General features: G+C 33.3%; 1 protein-coding gene across 1 annotated transcript; it reads left to right on the top strand.

Moving 5' to 3' along the window:
- Positions 1-4,451: 4,451 nt before the first annotated feature.
- On the top strand, positions 4,452-5,286 carry LOC133864234 (VQ motif-containing protein 11-like). Its single transcript, XM_062300519.1, has one exon. The coding sequence runs from the start codon at positions 4,597-4,599 to the stop codon at positions 5,188-5,190; it is 594 nt and encodes a 197-aa protein (XP_062156503.1). The 5' UTR covers positions 4,452-4,596; the 3' UTR covers positions 5,191-5,286.
- Positions 5,287-16,910: the final 11,624 nt, after the last annotated feature.

Here is a 16,910-nt window from a genome sequence, read left to right on the forward strand (position 1 = left end):
TCATCGACTTTTCAAAGCCAGATCTACACAACCATGTTTGTTTTTTCAAGACATGCGCCCTTCAGCCTTGTTCCACGACGTTGTCCGTTCTCGCTGCCGGAAGTACTGGTCTTGCTGGTAGTCGGAGTCCAGAGAGCCCTATGCTCTTTGGCGCGCGTGACGGCCACGCTCCGCCATTTTCAGGCCGTGCATGGTGGGGTTGGGGACTACATTGGCTGATCTACGGCTGGGTGGTACTGGTGACGGCGCGTGTCTCCACGCGCCGACGTCTCCAGCGGAGTCTGTCCCTGCCTCCTTTGCTGGCAGCTTGGTTTTGTTGGTTCTTTTCCTGTTTTTGTGTTGTGTATTCCATTATTTCTCATATACAGTCTGCCTGTATATTGTTCAGATTTTATTAAAATTTTTGTTAGCTAGATGCTAGATCGACCCTCTTTTATTTGAGAATGAGCGTTAATGTAAGAGAGGCTCAAATGTAATTCTGGTAAGGTTTGATGTTTCTGCTCAAGCAGCTGTTTTTAAGTCAGATCCTTCAGGCTTAGAGTGTAGGAGGTCCTGTCCCTCTATTTCTCATGATATATGCCTTATGACTTTGCAAATTTTATAATAGCACATGCTATTTGTTCAAAAAAAAAAAAAACAAAAAAAACTCATTTACATTGGGTTCCTATTATTATTATTATAAAATGAAAAGTAGAAGCATAGAAGTACAATAAGGTGTATTTGTTGCCTTATCCTTAAAGGTCAATCTTCCTTTCTTCACAAGCCCACCAATATGCAAACGCCCATGACTTTAGTACTACTGTAACGAACACCCAACACTTGTCCCCAAAGCAAAAGTCATCCACCACAGAACATAAAACCCACCTCTTTACTTTAATCATTATCTACATTTAATAATGACTTTATGTAAGTGGGTTGTTTGCTGACCTTGTGAACTATTTAATTAAGTTTCTTAATTAATTAGTTTGTTAAAACCCCACTCAACATTTCTTTGGAGCATCATATATAGTCTATTTTGCTATGATATTGTCCTCCACTGATGACTCATATGATTGATTGTTCCCTTGACATCTTCCGTGTTATGTTTTCAAGGGAACGATTCGAAATTTTCAGCAATTTTTTACTTATAGTAAATATTAGAGAACAGTTGGATAGATTGCTCAAAACTTGCTTGAACGATGAAGTTTCATAAAGACTTTTTTATATTTATTATATAAATTACTCACAATTTAAACAGTAAAATTATTGAAAATCTCTATCGTCATAAGAATCTCGGCCTACCTAAGACATCTTATTAAGTGACTTTTGACTATGGAAAAGGAGAAAATGCAAGGGTTTGGAAAGCACTCATAGTGGGCATATATTAGTTAATCACATGGCCATCATATGGGACACGTGGTCGGTTGGTAATAATATTATAGGTTGACTCCTTAAAAGTATGGTGGGAATTCTATATATGGGAATTTTAGGCACAACAAGACTACTTGTTCTCAATGCCTTTTATTTTTATTTTTTTATTTTTTTATTTTTAAAAAAAATTCTTGTTCTCAATGCTAGATTATGCTTTCGGCTCCCTGAATTTAGTAAAAGCATATATTCATTCCCTCTCAAGTTATTTGTTCCTTATATATATATATATATATATATATATATATATATATATATATATATATATATATATTAAAAATATCATTACCCTTTTTCTATGTACTGTATCTGAATTTAATTAAACTGAAAAGGATAATTTTAGAAAAAATTATAATGTTTTATTTTGTAGAAATTTCATTAATTAATTTATATTAGGAAGTTGGATTTACAAAATAGACAGACAATTTGGGACAAAAACTATCCTATTCTCAAACATGATATGTTAGTGAGTAATATTGTTTAATAGATTGTTATACGATTATTATATAATTCTATTTTTAACATTTATAATAGTTTTTCACTAATTTAACTGCTCAGCTTAATTTACCCTAGTTTGTAAAGTTCTTATCATTCTCTTTTATTTTCATATATTTTGGAGAAATGCTATTTAGCATTCTCCTAGTATTCTTTCAGCATTTTCAGCTGAATTGGAATGCTCTATCCACTATTGATTCCCCCCCTCCCCCCTTTTAATTAAGGGTCTATGAAGCATACCAACTTAGTTGAGAATGCTGAGAGAATATTGGAAAACTGTTAAATATCATTTCTCAATATGCTAAGGAAAATGGTAAATAATAACTAATAATTCACAGGATCTACTTACCTTTCCTAGCACACCTCTCTTGTACTCTATAGATGCACTAAATTGTAACACAATTATATACAAGTTAATATAATTAGAATTTAACCCTATTAGATATTATTAATTACTACCTCAAACTTTTTGTCTCTCTTTCTTCTGCGTTTAAAATATGCTTCTACTCTCTGTTATATTTTATTTTGTTTAATATTTTAATATGGTATCAAGAAAAATGCTACATACATTCTCACTCTTCCACTCCCACACTTCTTGACGTGACTTTTAAATTAGCAATGAATTTATAATGAATCATTATTAAATTTTAATCTATTCATAATTTTAAAAGACATAAAAAAAAAATATGTGCGTAATAATACGAGAGTGAGAATATATGTAACATTATTCTGGCATCAAACGTGGCCTTTAACAATCTCCTCATTTCATGGTTTAAATTGGAATATTGTATGCAAGACCAAGTTATACCTACCATATGTCAACATATTTTTTTATTTTTAAATAATATATTTAGTAAATTATTATACGATTCCCGTTCAATAAAATAATTAAACATTAAAAATTAGCTTTTAAATGAATAAAAGCTTGTAAAAAAAAATATAAAAAAAATTAATTTTCTGTCATGTAATTTAAGTCGTATGGGAGCCGGTTTACTAAATAGTATTTTTCATAAATTTTATATGAAAATTATGTCATCGATCGTCGTTTGTTTCATATAATTAAAATGAAAGTCTTAAAGGAAAACCGTAAGAAGTAACGAAGAAAATTAGCTGAAATAAGAAGGAAAACTCCTGGGAAAGCAAGGAACAACAACAAATGTGAAAACGTTGAGAAAAACCAACCATCCCAGCAAAGCAACAACGCAAAGAAACGAAGAGTAAAGCAAAGAAACTGCAAGGAAGAAAGGCAAAAGTGGACGTGAAAGAAGACAGAAGGAAGAAAGTTTTGTCCAAAATGTCAAAGAGCAACCCCCTCACGCAAACAAAAGGGAAAAAACGGAGAAAAGTGAGGAAAAAGCTTTTGCAGAAGAAAGAGAGACAGACAGAGAAGTCTTCTGAGTGTCTGACTCTCTCTCTCTCTCTCTCTCTCTCTCTCTGTCTGTGTAGTCTTTCACCTCGTTTCTTGTTTCTTTGTTTCAATGCCCCGCTGACCCCGCGTGACTCATCATTCAATATGCCAGCTCATTCTTCATTCATTGCCCCTTTTTTTTCTTTTTCTTTTTCCTTTTCTTTTTCTTTTTCAAATTCAAACTAGTGTTTAATTTCTACTGCTTCCACTCACATTTCATTAATTTACACGTGTATTTGTTTAATTATCCGTTCTAGTGGAATTGGCATTATTATTTTTTTTTTTTGTCAAGTGTGGAATTGGTATTATTAAAGGAAGGACTTATACACCACATAATAATAATAATAAAGACCTTTCTATCTGGTTATCCTCATAAAAAGACATATTTAAAAGGACTTATGGGAGTCAATGATACGGGTTTAAGATAAGATTTGAGGGGGAAAAAAAAAAAAAAAGGCTTCTAAATTGACTTTAACATCTGAGGCCACTAAGAAGTTGCCTCATGCTTTCTATGTTGGTTTTAATGCCGTTCCTTTTTTTTTTAGCATACCATAGTGGAATATGTTGTTAACACACTCTTTATTAAAATATTAATTTCAATAATTAATTATTATTTTTTTAATAAATTTAAGCTTTAAAGATAAATAATTCTTTAATATGGTACTAACTTTAAGTCCTGAATTTGAATTTTATCTTTGTCACTCTATTTTTATTTTAATTAAATATATATATACTATTTATAAGGAAAACATTAGGGCATATTTGAGAACATTTTATTTTTTATAATTTTTTTTAAAATTTGTTTGGATAAGCTTTTTAAATTTAAATTCTACTCAAATTTTATGCAACCTTTTTCAATTTTGTCTCCTGTTCTTTAAATATCTAAATATAATTTTAAAAATTAAATTTTTTTGATATTTACAATTTTAAAAATGATAAAATATACATAAAAGAAATCGTTAATCCAAACGACCGTTAACTATTTATATTACATGCATACTTGTCGTCGGAGCCCATCTTCCTGTATGTCAGTCTCTGACATTTCCACCGCACGGTATCCCATAAAGGCAGAGAGCCCCCAAAAGGGCCAAAACTCAAACATAAAAGAAAGAAATACGCAAAAGCTACAAAAACAAAAGAATAAGAAAATCGAAAAACCCCCCCTCTCTCTCTCTTTCTCTCTCTCTCCTAGCACGTTATAAAACCTCACGTTTCAGCCCCCCCTCCCGCTTTCTTTCCCACTTCGTGCTCTCTCTCTCTCTCTCTCTCTCTTCTCTCTCTGTGTGATGGCCTCCAACGGCAACAGCAGCAGCAACATGCACTCACCAACCTACGCATCCGACCCGACCTCACCCAACACCACCTTCGTCCAAGCCGACCCGTCAACCTTCCGGGCCGTGGTCCAGAGACTAACCGGCGCCCCTGACGACCCATCAGCCCAAAAGCTCCCTCTCACCGGCAAACCCAAACCCAGCACCACCACCGCCGCCGCCGAAATGGGCCCGAGAAAACCCGGCTTCAAGCTCCACGAGCGCAGGCACGCCAGCAAAAAGCTGGAGCTCAACATCGACCACTCCACCATCTTCAACAAACACTGCATGCCCAGGCTCAACTTCAACAACTTGGTCCCTTCCGGCCCACCGTCGGCTTCCTCTGGGCCTCCCCTAAGGCCCATGATCTTCTCCCCCGTGTCGCCGCTGGAGTTCTACGCGCGTGGCAGCCCGAGGACGCCGCGTGAGGTGGAGGAGGAGGAAGAGAGGGCCATTGCTGAGAAGGGCTTCTACTTGCACCCGAGCCCCCTCAGTACCCCAAGAGGGGCCGACCCTCCTGAGCTTTTGCCTTTGTTCCCTCTCCAATCCCCTAGAGATCATCAATCCTAATTCTTCTTCTTCTTCTTGATTTTGTAACAATACGTAATTATTATTTTTTATGGATTTAATTTCCCAATTTTTATCAATAATGTTGCTTTAATTAAATCTTATTTTAGTATTGGTTTCGTGGATTTATCGTTTATCAGATAGTTGTCGCTCGTGTCTTACACGCGAGCAGGATGCGCTTGGTGATTCCTCAATAGTCATTTTTATTTATTTTTTATGTTTAACTAGATTTTTGGTGTAATCTATTTAAAAATATAAATATATAAAACTAAAAAAAAAAAAAATTTAATTTTTTTTTTATTTTTTTAATAAAAGTAACACATGATATTATTTTATTGGCGTTAATGTGGCACCTAATAAAATTCGTCAAATATTTTAACGAAATTTGACTTCAAAAACTAAATTGTTTGTTTGGCATATTTCAGGGCACTTTAATATGACATGTAGCAATTTATAAATTAAATCAACCACATAGAGTGATTTTATATATATTTTTTTCTTTTAATTTTTTATGCTTAACTACATTTTTGTTGTTACTGTGTATACACGCGCATATTTTAAAGCATTTGTACTCAGCTTAGTAAATATTTAAGTAAATTTTATTTTATTTATTTTAAATATCATTTTTTCTAAACATATTAGCTATTTCTACTTTTACATCTTTTTATTTTTATTTTTTATCTGCTTTCACTATTTCCAAAGAAAAGAGAATCAATTTAATTTTTTTATTATTATTATTAATATAAATTATACATTGTTGAGAATTTGTTGAGCACAGTAGCATTTTAGCAAATTTTTAACTATTTTGACTGAGGTGTACAAACAGGACGATTATTAATCGCTAACAACACTAACTACATAAACTTTAGGCCGGTTGCGGTTAGCAATTTTAGGGGTGGACAAAAGCGATTAATAACCGCTAATTAGTTTTTAATATATATTAAATATAATTAGAAATAATAGTATTTAAGATTCATGTACACTAGCAGTAAAACATTTGTGACAATATTAGTTCTTTATTGTTTTGGATTTTATGTTTGATTGCTAATGAAGCCATGGCAGTATTAGTTTTTTGTTGTTGCGGATTTTATATTTGATTGCTAACAAAGCCAGATGCGTATATATTATATAATGGCAGTAAAAAAGTGGTTATGTTTAATTAGTCTTTCACGAGGAGTAGCTTCGGAAGCAATAGTAATAATAGGTACTATTATAAGTCCATGAATTTTAAAGTTGGAAAACATTAAAATAGGCTTAAAATAGACCCTAAAAAGAGGTTTAAAGAATGCCAAAAACTCTACAAGATATTGAAATGCCCATTAATTAAAAAACGGTTAACGGTTAATAATCGACCTTCAATGACAATATAACTGTCGGTTAGCAGTTAACCGCTAATCGGCCTAGCGGTTGCGGTTACTTAAAAATAATAATTGCCTAAAGCAGTTGCGGTTAAGAGAAAATAGTAGCAACCACTTGTAGATCCCTAATTTTGAATAGCCAGATGTGAAAAGTTTTTTGAGAAATTTTTGCTACAAGGCTAATTAAAATAACATTTTAACTATTTTATCTGATCCAATGCAAATTGTTACGTGAATGGTTCTTAAACCTATAACATGATATATTGTTAAGTTCTAAGAGAACTTAAACCTTAAATTTTAAGAGAACCTATACCTTTTAGATTCTAATGAAACCTAAAAAAAATTTCAAACACAAGATTTATGATTAAAATAATGCTTCATTTTATAAATCACTCACAACTATAAATGAGAGTGATGTGGTCTTTTGTTTACCAAAATATATCAATAATAAAAATTACAATTCGCAATAGTACGAATCCTTATAGGATAAGGTTATATTGAGGATGTCGAACTTCAAGGACTGCGTAAGAATTAATATCAATTTTTTAAGATTAAATATAATTTAATTTAAAATATGTTTGATTCGGATTTTAACTAAGTTAAATGCATAAAAAAAAAAAAAGACATAAAAATAAAGAGAGTTGTGATTAGAGAAAGAATATGGGATTGATTTCACCACTCACCGCATAACAATGGTCAATCATAAATGAACAAGAGAAATTCATACTATGCATGATATAGGGTTCATCTCACTCGAGTAATCAAGAAATTACCTTTAAAGAATAAGTATAATCCATCTTCGGTTGGTACAGACCGTTCACCTAACCACTAAGATGCGGTACAACCCGTCTTCCATAGGAATGGATTAGCTATGCCTTTAATAGAATACACACAATTAATGGAATAGTATAACCCATTTTCGGTTGGTACAAACTATCTACCTAAATTACACTAAACTATGGTGTAGTACAATCTATCTTTCCTAGGCATGGCCTATCTAATCCTGTTGATCATATATCAATTAAAACCGTTGTGCAACAATTATTCACATAATCACAGAAAATATGAAGGATTGAGTTCAATCAATATAAAAGACTTTTTAAAACAAGATAAGAAATTCATAATGATTGAATATAAATATTAAGATCAATTCTCACAGTTATACAATCATTATGCATATTGAAAATCCCAAATTAAAATACAATTAAATTATTGTTACTTGGAAAGGGCTACATAAACATCCTATAAAGGTTTTTAGCCGTTCATGGCGCTGCTGCAATGGCCACCTGCCATGATTACTTCTCTTCAACTCTTCAAGCCTTCAAGAAGTTTTTCTTTGAATTTGCTATAGGTAGCAGTGTGTCTTTCTTCAATATTTGAAAGCCTATTTATAAAGGTTAAAAGATGCCTAGAAGCCTTAAAAATTCACGAAAAATCGAAACTTAGTCCCTTAGTCTAAATAGGAGATTGAAAATTCAATCTAAGTAGGAAAATGATTCCAAATTCGTCCAGATCTGTGGTCTTTTATTGCGGGGCGATTTTGGCATGGTAAATGTCCGAATTAGGAAAAATATAGTTTTGACATATTTGTTTCATTTTTTATTAGCTTTTCAACGCCAACAATTTCATTACAATCTGATATCTGAGCAGAAAGTTATGATTAAAATACTGAGACGTGTGCAGAATTCAAATTTGAATTTAATTCGATTTTGATTCTTATTGGAGAAATTCCGATTTAATCATTCCCTTGATTTGATTAAACTTAACCACATCTTCTAGGTCTTTTCAAAGTGTGCTTTAAGCCCAAAATCAATAAAATTAATTGCATCTTTATTTAAAACCCGAAAACAATAAAATGACACAAAATCAAACAAATAACAATGCTAAGGAATTAACATATGCAAGTTAAGTAGTTTGAATGTGCAACATTTGGCGTTTATCAGAGAGAAAGACAAAGAAAAAAACTTGGAGATGAATTCCTACCCCTACTGAAAGATAAACTCCTACCATGACTTGAGGATAAACTCCTAACCCTATTATGCGATAAACTATAAGAGGTCTATTGTCATAAAACATTGTGGCATCGTAGTGCTACAGACTTAAACTCTTAACTAAAATAGATAACTGTCGACATACCATATCTCACATAACTTATTATCATAACATTCATTTCCCCTTGAAAGGACCTTGTCCTCAAGATCCTGGAACTTGTTGAGATGGCATGGCTGAGCACGTGTAGAAATGCAACATGGTAACAACACTTGGGAAGAAAAATGAGCAGATTGAGTGAAATTTGTCAAACATGGGAAGCTTCCTTATGTTTCCCATCCAATTATATTTCTTCCCCAAAAGAGAAATATTATTTAGTTTCTCTCATCCTTCTTTATTATTCTTTTTTAAAAATCAACCATTGGATCTATAGGACCTATATGAGTGAAGGTGTAGATCCTTCAAATCTAATTGTTGATTTTCAAAAAGGGAGAATAAGAAGGATGGAAGAATACTAAATAGCAAGTTTGTCTCCAAAAGCACATACTTATGAGCCAAGTCGCCGTTTAATCTATTGAGAAATCTAACGCATGACTTAGAATCCAAAGGAAAACTCTCTTCAATTGTTATCCACTTCATCACCTCATGGTTGTCATCCAAATGGGCCCCAAATAGCATGTTTGAGTACAAGCTCATGATTTTCCACGGCATCACCCAAAAATATTTTAGGATGTAAAGAGAAGTGTTTACAGAGAGCTAACACTATCTTTTGCTCTCTATTGAGATTCGTGCTTACATTCGTTGCCATCTCCTTTACCTTCGTTTTGGGTTGGCGTTTCAAACATTTTCGTCCTGGACATTTTGGAGGTGGTTTCACTTCCTACTCAGCAAGCCACTTCAGTTTCTATTGCAACTGGATCTTCATCATCATTATGGTTTTGTCCACAAGTGTCATAATTTGTGCAAAGAACTGGTATGGATCATGATGCAGCTTGTGGGTCTTCTCAAATAATAATCCTTTATGTGCCTTATGTTAATGGTTCAAACCATTTCATTTAGACATAAAAGCAAATGCTGGTAGGGCCTTAACGACGTGGTGGTGTGGTGGTATGTTATGTGGTAATGGATTTTCTACGTGGTGGAGTGGATGGTCGGTTGCTAGGCCATGCCCTTGGTCTAAACATGGGTCCATCCCTGTTAACCGATCTACGCTTAGATCGATTAAAGCAAGGGTTAATTCTATCATCATTGTCATGAAAACATTCGAAGAGATTATTTGAACAGTTAATGTTCACCTCAACAATATTATAAAGCCCCCAAAATTAATTAATTAAAATAATTAAATTGGAGCGTTACTCGTAGTGCCTCCACACTAACACTAATGATTATAGAAAACTATAGGAGAAATGAATGAAATGAGACAAACTAAAATATCTTCAAATGTCATTAATTTATCATCAATTCAAATTCAAAGCTTCCAAATAAATAGTACTACGATAATCAACTTCTATCTAATCTACGCAAACGTGACAATACAAGTCCTTTGCTTGAAATCTTCATCCCAACAAAATGCTTGACACTACAGTCTGGAAAACCTGCTAGCCTGCAAAACGTTGAGATGTTTCATATGTAGAAAAGTAATTGTACAAGTCCATAACTTAGTGAGTAAATTATTATGAAACTTCTTATGTGATAAGCCTTAGGTATGAAAATTTAATTCGTAAACTAGATAATTGAGAGTGTCATGAGTTTACAAAATTGATAAGTGTTTCCTTTGTTAGAACAAGCATAATTGCAGGAATAATTCACAATGTGATTTATTGCAGAAATATTGTAAGTGGGAATTTTATATGTAATTATGTATATATAGTCAGAACTTTCATCCATATAGTTATTCGAGCTCTTAACCTTCTCTCGATAGGGTTGGCATTATCCTGAGGGACTTGTAGTATAACATTGGTACCCTGGATATTGTCGCATATCGTCCATTACTAATAGCCCGACCGGGTCCAACTCTGAGTGGCCCACACTACTAATGATATTTGTCCATAGTGACCACCAATCAAACATGGTTACGTAGGTCACACTATAAAATCATTAAATCCCGGGCCGAACATAAACATTAACAAAAATCTTTTGACCATAGGGACAAGGGACAAACCTTATACATATGTGCCCGCCATCCGTACATGATGGTACATCAAGTCTAGACGACTACGTATGTGGATTTTAAATTTATATATTGATCCACTCACAATAGTACGAATCAATTGTACTATAATAAGGGTTATCGAACCACAAGGATTGGGGGGTTGTTTTGCGTAACGGGATATTCAAATGAACATATTTAACTTAAATTAAAAATAAAAACAAAGTAAAGTTATAGAATTGAAGCTACAACGAATCAAGTGATAAAATGAAAGCGGAAAATGAAACAAACTTAAAAGAAACTTAGGGTAATGATTGCATCAAATCCTAAACCAATGAAATGCTTAAATTCTATATGGATCTTCCTAATATGCATGATATGAGCGCGTAATGGGCATCAACCATTACGACGACCTCGACATGAAAACACTTTCGTTAAGACGTAATAAGGAAGTACATAGTTTCACATTAAACAATTCCATGTAAAGATTAATCTACAATTGAAAACGTTTACACTACGAAAAGTGTAAGGTGATTAATGCTCCCTAACTTACTTACTCTATAAAACATCCTAATAAGCATACATAATATATGAAATTTCCAATTAGGCTACAATGATAATGTATCTAGTTTCACACTGATCTATTCCACATAAAAGTTACATTACAATTGAAAAACGTTTTAGGCTACCAAATGTGTGAAACGACCGGTGTTCCCTAGCATACCCTATGAGGTGAATCTAATAGGTGAACATATATCATGTCAAATAAAACCATTGCAAAAGACAACATTTTATTTCAAGAACGTTGGTTTTACTCAAGAATCCAAGAAACTCATAGACAAGTAAATCCATTTTTCATGAATAAATAGATTGGAATATTGATAACAAAACCTTTTAGCATGAGTTTTGATATCCTCTAGTCTTACACAATCATCACACATATCAAGAAAATCACAAGAATATTAAGAACACTTCATGGTTTTGGAAGATATTTGATCAAAACCTTAAGGAAGAGTTTAGCTAGACATAGTTAAACTAGATTAAGCATGAATACAGTAAAGGAATAAGATCAAAATGATTTAAAAACAACTATATTAAACTTCTAAAAATTTGGATTGAACTCTGAAAATGACCAAATTGCCCTTGATATATTTTCAGGTCTAATTCAAGTGTTTTGAACTAGATTTCAACTAAGACCTGAAAATAAAACATAACACAAAACTATAACAAAATGTTATATATACAACACAAACTAGGTATAACAAACGTAAATTAATGGGTCTTGAATCGAATAATTCAAGGCTTATCACATGACTATCCACACTTATACGTTCATAACTCATAAATCATTTAATAAACAAATATTTGTTTTGATGCAGTTATAAACATTAGGCTCATAACATAATAAACGATGCTCAATTTAATAACATATTATGGTAAAACCTTTAACCGTTCTGTAAGCATTTACTTACCGTGGTCGATCATCATTTGATGTGAACCGTGGGACTGAACTCCCATGAACCTACAATCAAATTGAAACCTACCCAAGAAAGCCAAGAATCAAGTCAAGAAGATCTAGACCCGTTGAAATCTTGTATCAAGAACCTAGATTCGGTGAGAACGCCACAAATGGTTTGTCTTTGATAAGTTCTTTGTTTAATCAAGAACTTATCAAGAACAAGTAGAGAAAACTGAAAAGTTTTTTATGAAGAACAAAAACTTCATTCACATTCAACTTGTCTAGCAAATGCGGTTACAAGTATTTTTAAAACTTCCCCATGAAACCCTAAACTTACTAAGGCCTGCATCAATTAAAAGACATGGGCTAAACATCTTCAAGCCCAAAACATCCTAAACTACATTTCTATAGCTAATAAAAGAAGTCCACTTAATGAAATAAATAGGTCCAAAAGCTTACAACTATAGAAACATAAAAATACACCCACACGCCTATACTTAATGAAATAAAGAGTGCATTAAACTACTAGGCTATGCCGCCCCCATCTGTCACTTGTATCACATGGATTAAAGCTGATTCTTCTTCTTTCAAACCCATCTTGAATGTTGGGGTCTTGCTCAATAAATTTGCAAACTCGGTCCAAGTGGATTGCACCAATCCTTGCATTGCTTCCTTGATCTTCTTCGCTCTTAACCTTGTGATTGGCTCATCTGGAACTTGCAAGAGATCTTTAAGATTCGGTATACCATGATGCCCATCATTATCAATCTTGAACATCTTAACTTCATGACACTACGAATTACATGCTAATGTTAGACACATCTTACACTGGAAACCCTACACTTACTCATGAAATCCTAATCATGTGACGTGAACCTTAATCATGCATTAAAAGTCATAAATACCCATTTTTGACTTGCATGGCCAGAACCTAAAGAATGCTAAGAACTCCCTTCCAAATCTATCATCAAGCTTAACCATAACTCCTACAAGATCCTAAAAGACCTAACAAACATACAACAACAAGATTCAACGTGCAAAATGCAAGCAAGCTTTAACCATTGTATAAAATACCCGACCTGATAACAATCCTTCATAATACAACTCATCGATTTTAACCTAGGCTCTATAATGACAAGTTAATCATACAAGATTAACAAGTTTTAATACCTAAATCACAACCCTAGTCTACCCATGCATTAATCAACATAAAACCCAATATAGTAAACCTAGAAGCCTAGATCTACAAGGTAAGATGCTACACCACGAAATTGCAACTAAACAGAAGCTATTGATGTTGAACGTTGTTTGAAGAGAAAATATTGACTTTAGTTGAACGTTGGACTCAAACCCTAGTGCCAAACATTTGATGTTGATGCCTGGACATTTGAACGTTCGTCGTATGGTATAGTCAACCGTATATCAAAAAGTACAGCCCATACGTTTGGTATGTATCTTAGATCGTATGTTGAATGTTCGATTCTTACACTGAATATTCGACTAAACCCTAATAGTACACGAACGTTCAACAATTAGCCCGAACATTCGACAGGTCGTAGTGCTAAAAAAATAACACCTTAGCAGCCCGGGTATGCCTATAAATACCTCACTGATAAGCGTTGAATAACTTGCATATGTTAATTCTTTAGCATTGTTATTTGTTTGGTTTTGTGTTGTTTTATTGTTTTCAGGTTTTAAATAAACTTACAATTAACTCCATTGATTTTGGGCTTAAAGTACACTTTGAAAAGACCTAGAAGATATGTTTAAGCTTAACCAATCATAACAGAAGACCTGTATGATGTGGTTAAGTTTAATCAGATCAAGGAAATGATCAAATCAGAATTTTTCCAATAAAAGTCAAAATCGGATTGGATTCAAATTTGGATTCTGCACACGTCTCATTGTTTGGATCATAACTTTCTGCTCAGATTTTGTATTGCAATGAAATTGGTGGCTTTAGAAATATAATACAAAATGAAACAAATACGTTAGAAATATATTTTTCCTAATTTGAATGTTTACTATGTCAAAATTGCCCCACAATAAAAGACTGCAAATCAAGATGAATTTGGAATCATTTTCCTACTTTGATTGAATTTTCAATCTCCTATTTGGACTAAGAGACTAAGTTTAGATTTTTCTTGAATTTCTAGGGCTTCTAGGCCTCTCATAATTTCTATAAATAGATCCCTAAGCTTCAAGAGAAAGGGTGCTTAGCTTTAGACAGAAAATTCTTCTTGTAGGCTTGACAAGTTGAAGAGGAGAAGAACATGGCAGGAGGTCATCCCAGCACCACGATGAGCGGCAAAATTCGTAATAGGGTGTTGATGTAGCCCCTTCCAAGTAACAATTGTTTAATTGTATTTTAATTTGGGATTTTATATATGCATGACGGTTGTATAATTGTGAGAATTGATTTTAATGTTTATATTCAATCATTATGAATTTCTTATCTTGTCTTAGAAAGTTTTTTATATTGATTAAATTTAATCCTTCATATTTTCTGTGATTATGTGAATGATTGTTACACAACGATTTTAATTGACATATGATCAAGATGGTTAGATAGGCCATGCATAAGGAAGACGGATTGTACACCCTAGTTTAGTGTAATTTAGGTAGACAGTTCGTGCCAACCGAAGATGGATTATACTTATGCTTTAATAAGGTAATTTCTTGTTTATTTATAATATGCATAGAATGAATTTCTCTAATTTAATATGATTAACCATTGATGTGCGGATAGCGGTGAAGTCAATACTCTACTATTTCCCTCTCTTATATTTCAATTCTCTTTTACGTTGATTTTTATGCACTTTAGTTAATCACAAATTCAACAATTTTTTCTTTAGTTATTTTTAATTTTCATAAACTTAATAACAATACCCTTGTAATCCTTGAGGTTCAACACCCTCTCTATAGCCTTATCCTACAAGGATTCGTTTTATTACAAGTGGTTATTTATTATTGATATATTTTGGTAAACAATAGACCACATCAATTTTTGGCGTCGTTGCCGAGGATAAGGCTAAACCTTAAAATATTTTGGTAATATTCGATTTTTGGACTGAATGTTCGGCTAAATCCTAATAGTACACGAACGTTTGACAATTAGCCCGAACGTTCGATAGGTCGTAGTGCTAAAAAAAAAACACTTCAGCAGCCTGGGCATGCCTATAAATACCCCACCCTAGCCCCTTTCACCTTCATTCCACCCTCTACTACCTGGCATTCTTAGAGTGAGAGAGTGTGTGTTTTGTAGAGAGAATGAGCTCTCTTGTCCCTGTTCTTCAAAAGAGGTAACTTTTCTATCCCAACTCGTTTCATTTGTTGTTGTTATGTTGTTGGTGTGTTTTCATAGTATAAGGTCATAGGTTTAAGCCTGTAGATGATTTTCTTGGCCTTAAAACTAGCTTAATGATGGATTGGAGTATTGATAACGTTATACGCATATTTTTCTACATGTGTTTATTATTATGGCTTATGACTCTGTTAGGGATCATGTTAAGACCTAAAGACTTGCCTAAAAGAGGTTTTGTGGCTTTTTGTTTCAAAAATGTGTTTTTGCCTAGCATGGAACGTTCGACCCTTCTTTAGACGAACATTTGATGTCGTGGCCGAATGTTCAATGGTCGGGCAAAAACTAGTAGTATGTCTTTTCTCATATTTTTAGGTTTTGGAGCCTCAAGAGGGTTTTGTGGCGGAACCATACGACACAAGTGAGTAAAACTTGCACGGATACTTGTTATTACTTTTTCACATAGCATGTTTATTTTATGCACAAAACTTACATGTTTACAATTCACGTGAAATATACTATAGATTAATGTGAACTCTATTTTTGTGAAAATGATTGATGAATAACAAGATAATGAAAATGATGAGTTTATAAATGTATGCATGTAAAAGACAGTGAATATTAAATTGTATCATATGACATTGTACACCGGTATGTGCGGGATAATGACCATGGACTTACTATTATAGAGGTTAACCCTATGGTCAAAGAGATTTATTTTTATGTTTGGCCTTAAATCCAATGGTTCTTTATGACCGACGCACCATGTATAGATGGGGTGGTCTTCACCGGACATGCTAGATAAGTTTACATTCTTCATTTCATCGGTGTTAGTAGCAGTTAGCAATTTTAGCTATTTATTGTCTTATTTTGTGACTTTCCATTCAAATACATGCCTTTAATTTCGAGGATTGTAAAAATTTATGACTATTGGTTTTACAAGAAAAGAAAAAAGTTTTAATGAGATAAGTATTATTCCTTGAATGCTTTATTATTGGAAGACAAAACTTAGTCCTTCATGAGACTAGTGTTGGAAGGTTTTGCCGAGATAAATAATAAATGATTCTGCTTACTTTTATTAATATGTTAGTATGTAGCCTTTTATAATTGTGTAAGTGCAGAGAACAAAAAATGAAGAAAATCCTAAGGCAAATCCATGGAGACAACTGTACAGAGAAAACAAAGATGTAAGAAAATCCTAGGCAAATTCGAGAAGACATAAAATTCTCATTATCCGAGCATGCCTCAGATAATGGAACTGTGAGATAACTATTGGGAATAATCCTACTCTAAGTTGAATTGGGGTAGTAGTCCTAATTAGAGTCCAATAAGGACTCATTGAAGAATCTGGTCAACAGTCCAACTCCTAGTTGAATGGATATAGGACTTCCAGATCAAATCAAACACCAGACACTCCTAGTTTAAGTGGGAGTAGTAAACCTAATTTAGGTTTGACTTCACCTCTTT

This window comes from Alnus glutinosa, chromosome 3, assembly GCF_958979055.1.
Source record: "Alnus glutinosa chromosome 3, dhAlnGlut1.1, whole genome shotgun sequence".
NCBI classification, from domain to species: domain Eukaryota; kingdom Viridiplantae; phylum Streptophyta; class Magnoliopsida; order Fagales; family Betulaceae; genus Alnus; species Alnus glutinosa.

Coding starts and splice junctions, on each gene's coding strand:
- LOC133864234 (XM_062300519.1), top strand. CDS start 4,597: ATGGCCTCCAACGGCAACAGCAGCAGCAACATGCACTCACCAACCTAC.